This window comes from Silene latifolia, chromosome 11 (genome assembly GCF_048544455.1).
Source record: "Silene latifolia isolate original U9 population chromosome 11, ASM4854445v1, whole genome shotgun sequence".
Lineage (NCBI taxonomy): Eukaryota > Viridiplantae > Streptophyta > Magnoliopsida > Caryophyllales > Caryophyllaceae > Silene > Silene latifolia.
Window position 1 is genome coordinate 16,231,739 of NC_133536.1, and position 10,135 is coordinate 16,241,873.

At 33.4% G+C, this 10,135-nt stretch overlaps 1 protein-coding gene across 1 annotated transcript; it reads left to right on the top strand.

Annotated features, from left to right (window-relative positions):
- The first annotated feature begins 7,563 nt into the window (after positions 1–7,563).
- On the top strand, positions 7,564–8,630 carry LOC141612988 (zinc finger BED domain-containing protein RICESLEEPER 3-like). The gene is made up of 2 exons (XM_074431734.1): positions 7,564–8,437; positions 8,542–8,630. Exons 1-2 carry the CDS (start codon positions 7,564–7,566, stop codon positions 8,628–8,630), a joined length of 963 nt encoding a protein of 320 aa, XP_074287835.1.
- The last annotated feature ends 1,505 nt before the right edge of the window (positions 8,631–10,135 follow it).

Sequence of the window (10,135 nt, forward strand, 5' to 3'; positions counted from 1 at the left end):
CAACTTCCTAACATATATATTAATTAAAAAACAACTCAAACCACACATTGCTTAGTATAAATACATGCATTATCTCAACTAACATTCCATTATCTCACTATACATCTCCAAACCCTAACTGCTAAAACAAACTCCAAATAAACCCTACTTAATCTTTCAAAACAAACTCCAAACTCCAACAAAATGAATGATATCATCCTTAAGACTCTTACTATGATCGAGAACAACAACAGTTTCATCCGCCGGTTGCTCCACATTGAGGAAAGTTTCGAGAGCTACCTTGCGGATGCTCGATCCATCTTGAAGGACGCCAAAGAAGATGGCTTGACAGAGAAAGCGAATTGCGGCTATATGACGATATAGCAACTGCTGAACGGAACCTCCAAATAGCCAAGGAGGAGAGGACGGATATCATAGAGGAGAATAAGACCCTCGATGAAAATATAAGAATTGCATTTTTATTAATGTATTTTTTTTAAAATTTATGTATTTATTATATATATATATATATAGTGTAAAGAACATTTGAGTCCACCTCTTACATTTGAGTCCATAAGTTCCCTTTAGAGCCATTGGATGAGGAAGATGGAGGGTTGAGATTGAAAGCAAAAAAGGAGGGATTAAAGCTCATTAAACCCACTCTCTCACTACCTATACTAATTAATCACTAACTCTTCCTAATTAACTACTAATTTAATATATATACTTTTCCAAAACACCACTTCTCTCTCATATCTCATAATTTCACCCATTTTTTATCTCTCAAAAACCTCTCCTCTCTAAAAAACCAAACAAATTCAAAAACAAAAAAATCCCAAAATTCCCCCCCTTTTTCTCCCACCCCGCTGCCACTGTGCCGCGTCCACCCCACCACCACCACCCCACGCACCACCTACGCCCACCCACCACCACCACACCAATGCGCCTTGTCGACCACCGCACCACCACCACAACACCAGATCCCACGCACCACACACGCCTCCTTCTCCTCACACCAAAGACAACGGCCACCACCCGACTCCTTTTCTCTCTCCGACCAACACATATCATCTCCCCCACCCGACATCCACCAGCCCCACCACCTCCCTTCCCTTCTTCTCATTCCAGATCAGACGGCCACCAGTTCTCACGGCCACCCTACCACCACGGTACACCATGACCGCCACCCACACCCACTACCAGTACACCGAACGACGGCCACCCTCCTCTGCCGCCAACAACTCCACCACCGCACAACCACATCAAATCCCGCACCAAACAAACAAACAAAAAAACGAGATCTTGACATTAGTTACATCATTTTGTCCTCGTGACTTTTCTGATGGCTTTGTCTGTCTTTTTGTTTTTGCACTCTTTTGATTTGTTTGTTTTGCTTTGTAGTTTTCCTTTGTGTCAGATGTGTTTGTTTTCCTTTGTGTCATACTTGTTTGTTTTTGTTTGTAGATGTTACACGCTTTTTGTTTTTCCTTTATTAAGTTACACGTTTTTTATTCTTTTTTTCCTTTTTTTCATATTAAACAAAAATCAGATTTGGTGTTAATGTCGATAAAGTTTTAGATCTAATTTTTTCGTTTTTTTAAGTTTTTGTTAAAATTACACTTTTTCTCATTAAAATTATACTTTTTCTGCTAAAATTACACTTTTTGTTGTTGTTAGAATTACACTTTTCTTCATTAAAATTACACTTTTTCTCATTAAAATTATACTTTTTTTTTTGTTAGAATAACACTTTTTTCGGCTAAAATTACACTTTTTGCTGTTAGAATTACACTTTTTTCTGTTAGAATTACACTTTTCTTCATTAAAATTACACTTTTTTCTGTTAAAATTACACTTCCACTTTTTTCTGTTAGAATTACACTTTTCTTCATTAAAATTACACTTTTTTCTGTTAAAATTATACTTTTTTTTGCTAGAATAACACTTTTTTTCTGTTAAAATTACACTTTTCTTCATTAAAATTACATTTTTTCTGTTAAAATTATACTTTCTTTCGCTAGAATAACACTTTTTCGGCTAAAATTACACTTTTTGTTGTTAGAATTACACTTTTTTCTGTTAAAATTACACTTTTCTTCATTAAAATTACACTTTTTTTTGCTAGAATAACACTTTTTTCGGATAAAATTACACTTTTTGTTGTCAGAATTACACTTTTTGTTGTTAGAATTACACTTTTTTCTGTTAGAATTACACTTACCTCTATTAGACTAATGTTACACTCTCAATGGACTTGGTCATATTCTCATATTCTCATTGGACTAATGTTACACTCTCAATGGACTAAAATTACATTCTCAGTGGACTGAAATTATACTTTTCTGGACTAGAATTACACTTTTCTGGACTAAAATTACACTTTTCTGGACTAAAATTACATTCTCCTTGACTAAAAATAACAATCTCATTGGACTGAAATTACACTTATCTGGACTAAAATAACACTTTTTGTCATTAAAAAAACACTCGTAAAATGCTAAATTACAATAACTTGTGATAAAATTACAAAAATTCAAAATATTATTCGTTAAAATCACTCGGAAAAGATTGAAGTTAAACTTGTAAAACGCTAAATTCTCGAAAATATTCCTTAAAATTACACTTTTTCCTGTTAGAATTACACTCGTAAAATCCTAAAATGTCGAAAACTTGTCTCGAAAAAAAAAAACGGAAAAAACCGAAACAGGAAAAATGTTAACAAAATTTTCACAAACTTTGAAGTATAAGACAAAAGGTGGTGTTAATTGTGTATGATAATGAATTAGTGAATGTATTATTAAAACTAGAGAGAGAAGTGAATTCATTAGTGTTAAGTGTGTTTTTTGCTTTCAATCTCAACCTTCCACCATGCATGATCCAAGGGTTGTGGGAGAGACTTATGGACTCAAAAAAAAAAAAAGGGACTTAGAAGAACTTTGCTCTCTCTCTCTCTCTCTCTCTCTCTCTATATATATATATATATATATATATAGTGTAAAGTTCTTATAAGTCCTTCATATCTTTTGAGTCCATAAGTCCCTCCCATATCCCTTAGATTATGCTTTATGGATGCTTGAGATTGAAAGTAAGAAACACACTTAACACTAATTAATTCACTTCTCTCTCTAGTTTTAATAATACATTTACTAATTCATTGTCATACACAATTAACACCACCATTTGTTTTATACTTCAAAGTTTATGAAAATTTTGGTAACACTTTTCAAGTTTCAGTTTTTTTTCGTTTTTTTTAGACAAGTTTTCGACATTTTAGGATTTTACGAGTGTAATTCTAACAGCAAAAAGTGTAACTTTAATCTACGAAGCGGTTTTGACGGATATTATTTTGAAATTTGTAATTTTAAGGAATGTTTACGAGAATTTTGCATCTTACGAGTTTAACTTCAGTTTTTTTTTACTGATTTTGACGAATAATATTTTAAATTTTTGTAATTTTATTACAGCTTATTGTAATTTTAGCATTTTACGAGTGTTATTTTAACGACAAAAAGTGTTATTTTAGTCAAGGAAAGTGTAATTTCAGTCCAATGATAGTGTTATTTTAGTCCAGGAAAGTATTATTTTAGTTCAGGAAAGTATAATTTCAGTCCAATGAGAGTGTTATTTTAGTCCAGGAAAGTGTTATTTTAGTCCAGAAAAGTATAATTTTAATCCACTGAGAATGTAATTTTAGTCCATTGAGAGTCTAACATTAGTCCAATGAAAATATGAGAATATGACCAAGTCCATTGAGAGTGTAACATTAGTCCAATAAAAGTAAGTGTAATTCTAGCAGAAAAAGTGTAATTTTAGCCGACAAAAGAGTTATTCTAGCAGAAAAAAGTATAATTTTAACAGAAAAAATTATAATTTTAACAGAAAAAAGTGTAATTTTAATGGAGAAAAGTGTAATTTTAACAGAAAAAAGTATAATTCTAACAACAAAAAAAGTGTAATTTTAACAGAAAAAAGTGCAATTTTAATGGAGAAAAGTGTAATTCTAACAAAAAAAAAATTGTAATTTTAACAGAAAAAAATGCAATTTTAATGGAGAAAAGTGTAATTTTAACAGAAGAAAATGTAATTTTAACAGAAAAAAGTGTAATTTTAATAGAAAAAAAGTGTAATTTTAATAAAGAGTAATTGTAATTCTAGTAGAGAAAAGTGTAATTCTAAGATGAAAAAAGTGTAATTCTAACAGAAAAAAGAGTAATTATAGCAGGAAAAAGAGTAATTCTAGGAGAAAAAAATGCACATCTAAGATGAAAATCAACAAATAACCTTAGATCTATTTAATAAAACGATCTAATATAACAACAATTGAAGAAAAATGAGGAGACGATATTTTAAATATATCTAAGATTAAAATTAACAAATTATATGAGATGTACTAATGTGAAATCTTTTTTTTCGATCTATTTCAAAAACCTAGATCTAAAATTTTAAAAATAATGAGAAGCCAACAATCACAACTAAAGTTAAAAAAAAAAAAAAAAAAAAAAAAAAAAAAAAAAAAAAAAACCGACGAAACACTGAAAAAAAAAGCAAACACAAAAGATTTGGACTACAGCCACCACGAAACAAAAGTCGAAAAAAAAAAGTTATGCCACCAACCACTACTCCATAAACTCCAGATCTGCAAATAAAAAAAGCAAACACGAAACAAAAGTCGAAAAAAAAATGAACTACAGCCACCAACCACTACTCCATAAACTCCAGATCTGGAGGGAAAAAAAAAAAGTTATGCTGCCGCGGGGGAGAGGAGGAGAGAAACAACAGAGGAAAAGGAGAGCAGGGGCGGCGGTGGGTTACGGGAGTGACGGTGGTGGTGTAAGGCGACAGATCTAGGTTGTTGTCGTTGTTGCGGTTGCTGTCGGAGAGAAGAGGAGTCCGTGTTGGTTGCGGGTGCTGTCGTGAGGTGTTGTGGGTGTCGTGTGGGCTGGTGGTGGTGTCGGGGTTGTCGGCTGATGGATGTGGGTGTGGGTGGTGGTGGATCGGTGGTTGGTGAGTGGGTGGAATCGGGTGGAGGTAAGTGTGGGGGAGAGTGTGTGGGGTGGCGGTGGAGGTGAGTGGTGGAATGGACGGGGAGGTGGCGAGAAGGGTGGAGTTGGCGGTGGGTTTTGAGGAAGAAAAGAGGGTTTGATTTTTTGGGATTATTTTGTTGGGATATTGGAAATATTTGGGTTTTAGAGGGATAAGCTTATTGAAATTGTGTGAGATGAGAGAGAAAGTAAATGAGTGGAAAGGTATATATATTAAATTAGTGGATAATTAGGGTTAGTTAAAGATTAATTAGTTTATGTAGAGAGATAGTGGAAAATTAGCTAATTAAACCCTCTTTTTTGCTTTCAATCTCAGCCCTCCAACTTCCCCATCCAAGGACTCTAAGGAGGACTTATGGACTCACATGTGAGAAGGGGACTCATATGATCTTATTAATATATATATATTAGAGCTGATCATGGGCCGTACCGCCCAATAACCCGACCCACCCGGCCCAAATTTTTACCGGGTTTGGACAACAATTTTTTTAAAAAATGGGCCACGGGCTAACCCAACCCAGCCCATGTTTGTAAATGGGCCGGACAAGGACAAGGAAATTTGAAGTCGGGCTAGCCCACCCGGCCCATTAAGCTAACACCTAAAAGAAAAAAGTTAGTAAATGACCACCGTCCACCTCTTGAGATTCCAATACCAATAATCAATATTGAATTGAATACATAGAATCAGAATAATCACATGTATCAACTTTTCAATTTTCATCTCTCGAAAACTGCGCTATGATTCATTGTCTTCTCAAGTTCTCATCCAACAGTCTCACATCTTCTTCAATATAGGCTCTATGTCTTCCATCTCTGGGTATAAATATGTGTACGTTAGTCTTTCTTTCACAATTCCTATTCGTTTATCGATTAAGCTACGGAGTATATTTTGGGTTCTTTATCGATCTGCCGTAATAGTACAAGTAAATCGAGTAAATATAAGGCTGAGATCTAAGGTATTATTTTTAATTCATAAGCTTTTTTATCATATGATTGTATGAGTTTATTAGCTTTACATCTGATTGTATTATTTGATTGGTTTTTTTGTTTTAAAGTATTGTTTCTGATTGATTTTTTCCTGTCTAGTTCGATTGGTTTTTAATTTTTTTATATTCTCTGATGGTTGTTGTTACTTTGTGATTACTCCGGCGATTTATTCCGGAGTATAATTAAGTGCATTGTTGAGGTGATTTGTTGAGTTAGTACTTCGGCGTTTTTGAGGTTGTTATTTTTAAACCGGATTAAATCACCTCAACAATGCACTTAATTATCTGCCAAATTTAGCACCTCAAAAAACGCTGGCAGTCTTATTTGTGATTGATGATGAGAACGTCATGGATTCTGATGGACTTATTGCTGATAGTGTATGTTCTTTGCTGGCTTCGTATCGTTTCCTTTTTTAGAATAATGTATTTACAAATGTGTTTGTTTTATTCCAGTCGTACTGCTATGGCCGAAGGAACAGCAAATAAACCTGTTGAGTTGGATGCTCCCAAAGAAAACACCACTCCAGTTGCTCCCAAGGAAAACACTGCTCCTTGCAATAGAAAAGGCAGGAAATTGAAGTCAAAAGTATGGAGGGAAATGACCAGAGAAGAGTTGTCGCCTGGTGAAGTTCGAGCAACCTGTATCTATTGTAAGCAAGTTTTCAATGCAAATAGTGGTAATGGCACATCTCATCTTAATAGACACATGAAAAAATGTGCTTTACGATTTAATCACGACATCCGAAACTTTTGCATTGCTGGCTCTCCATCGAACACTGGTTTGCGTTCTATGTCCTTATTAAATCCAAATCCTAATTTAGATGAGATTCGTAGAGCTATATGTGTTTATATTGTTGCTGGTTCACATCCGTTTACGACTTGTGAAGAGCCTGGGTTTCGATTTATGACATCTGTAATGTGCCCTCAGTATACTAATGTGAGTAGACACACACTAAAAAGAGATGCATTGAGCTACTATAATGAAGAGAGGAAACTAATTGAAGATGACTTGCAAAAAGCCCCTGGTCGTATATGTTTCACCACGATATAATTGGAGAAGTGATCATACCCATGATGAATATATGTGTATCACTTTGCTCATTGGGTTGATTGCAATTGGAAATTACAAAAAGAATAATTAAGTTTGGTGCTTTATCCCCCCATTTGATGGCATTTCTCTTCTTTGATGAGATTACTTTTTGTTTGGGTCAATAAAAATTGCTCACAAGGTTTTCAGTTTTACCGTTGATAATGCAAGTTATAATGATTCTATGATTAACTCTCTTAGAACTCATTTTATGAGGAAAAATGTGTTGGTGTCCAATGGAGATTTTTTTCATATGCGGTGTTCTGCTCACATTATTAACTTGGTGGTGCAAGCTGGTTTGAACTTGATTGATAGTGTAGTTAGTAAGATTAGAAGTGTTGTTAAACATTTGAGTCATTCAATCCCTAAAAGAAAAAAGTTTTATGAGGTCGCTCAATCATCTTATGGCTTGCTCACTACTAAAAGGTCATGAGGAGATACATGTATACGGTGGAATTCGACTTACTTAATGCTTGATCGTTACCTTTATTATAGAGACGTATTGGATAACTTTGTGAGTAAGGATAAGGACATCAAAGTGTATAATCTTTCTTCTGCGGAGTGGAAGAAAGTGAATGAGTTACACAAGTTTTTGAAGGTCTTTTATGAAGTGACTAATTCATTTTCTGCATCAAATACCCCTACCGCAAATGTTTATTTTCATGGAGTGTGGAAAATTCATAAGAAGTTGGATGAGGTTTATAATAGTCCTCCTTCTTTTTTGTCTACCATGGTTATTGATATGCACGAAAAGTTTAATAAGTATTGGTCTGAGTACAGTCTGATTCTTTCATGTGCTGCGGTTCTGGATCCTCGTTTTAAGTTAGAAAGGGTTGAGTATTGTTATTCGAAGCTGTATGGGAATGTTTATGCAAAGGAAAAGATTGAGGATATAAAAAACACCCTTTTTGAGCTATACGATGAGTACAAGGATGTTTTTGGAGAGTCTTCTCATTTTGTTAAGAATACTTCTAATTATGATCATGTTCTTGGGGTTAATGGGAGAATGGATGATGAGGAAGACTATGCTACTTTTTTAAGTAAGAAGAGAAAAATTGATGCCGAGAAATCCGAGCTGGAGCTTTATTTGGAGGAAAAAAATGTGGATTTAAATGAAGACCTGAATGTTCTACTATATTGGAAAAAACAGTCCGAGAGATTTTCTTGTCTTTCATGCTTAGCTCGTGATATCTTAACTGTTCCGATCTCTACGGTACCTTCAGAATCTGCTTTCAGCATGGGTAAGAAACTAATCAATCCATGGAGGAGTTCTCTTTCACCACAGACTATTGAAGCCCTTGCATGTCACGAAGATTGGTTAAGAGCAAAAGCATTTTCAACCGGTAATATTTATACTTTCCATCAGTTTGTACCATTATTTTACCATTCTTAGTTTTGGTTACATCTATTTATCACACACAAATTAATCTGGTTCAATTGGTTGCAGGCCGTTCTTCTATTTTTGGTTATGGGGATGATGTTCTTGGTGAGGATGAAAATGACGAAGAAGACAATGATGAAACCCCAGCTATGTAAGCTTCTGAATTTCTGATCCATTTCATATTACTGTGTATTTTTTTTTCTTTTCATAACAATTAACAAATACTATTATTTATATATTGTTACCAATTTTATATATAGGCCATAATTTCAGCATAACAAAACATGTAGAAGACCTGAGAAGAATCCAAGATTCAGTGAAGAATTGAAGATCGAACAAGTTACTCAAATGTCGTTTTTTTACTTTTATTTCAGATTCCAAATTAGTAATTTCCTTTTGAGGTTGTACTTAGTTTTAATTTCGGATGAGAATGTAGCTTTTGGATATGGCAATGAACTTATTTTAATATCGCATTTGCAATTTTTCGCTTCAATTAATTTATAGTTTCACAAGTTATCATATATATGTACGAGCCCGGTAACCCGTGGGCTGCCCGACTTTTAATAGTAGGGCGGGTTAGGGCAAAGATAAGTGGCCCATTATTCTGGCCCAACCCGCCCACCATAGTCTTAAAGGGCAAATATCTCACTTTGGCCCGGTCCATGTCCGGCCCAAGCCCGGGTTTGAATAAAATCTAATATATATATATATATATATATATATATATATATATATATATATATATATATATATATATATATATATATATATATATATATATATATATATATATATATATATATATATATAGTAATAAGATGGACTCAAAAAAAAGGGACTTAGAAGAACTTTGCTATATATATATATATATATATATATATAGAGCAAAGTTCTTCTAAGTCCCTTTTTTTTTTTTAGTCCATAAGTCCCTCCCACAACCCTTGGATCATGCATGGTGGAAGGTTGAGATTGAAAGCAAAAAACACACTTAACACTAATTAATTCACTTCTCTCTCTAGTTTTAATAATACATTCACTAATTCATTATCATACACAATTAACACCATATTTTGTCTTATACTTCAAAGTTTATGAAAATTTTGTTAAAATTTTTCCTGTTTCGATTTTTTTTTTTTTTTTTTTTTCGAGACAAGTTTTCGATTGTTTCGTTTTTTTTTTTTCGTTTTTTTTCAAACAAGTTTTCGACATTTTAGGATTTTACGAGTGTAATTCTAACAAGAAAAAGTGTAATTTTAAGGAATATTTTCGAGAATTTAGCGTTTTACAAGTTTAACTTCAATCTTTTCCGAGTGATTTTAACGAATAATATTTTGAATTTTTGTCATTTTATCACAAGTTATTGTAATTTAGCATTTTACAAGTGTTATTTTAATGACAAAAAGTGTTATTTTAGTCCGGATAAGTGTAATTTCATTCCAATGAGATTGTTATTTTTAGTCAAGGAGAATGTAATTTTAATCCGAGGAAAAGTGTAATTTTAGTCCGGAAAAGTATAATTTCAAATCCAATTTGAGAATGTAATTTTAGTCCATTGAGAGTAACATTAGTCCAATGAGAATATGAGAATATGACCAAGTCCATGGAGAATGTAACATTAGTCCAATAGTAGTAAGTGTAATTCTAGCCGAAAAAGTGTAAT

Coding starts and splice junctions, on each gene's coding strand:
- LOC141612988 (XM_074431734.1), top strand. CDS start 7,564: ATGCTTGATCGTTACCTTTATTATAGAGACGTATTGGATAACTTTGTG. Junction 8,438..8,541: donor AGCAAAAGCATTTTCAACCG/GTAATATTTATA, acceptor AATTGGTTGCAG/GCCGTTCTTCTATTTTTGGT.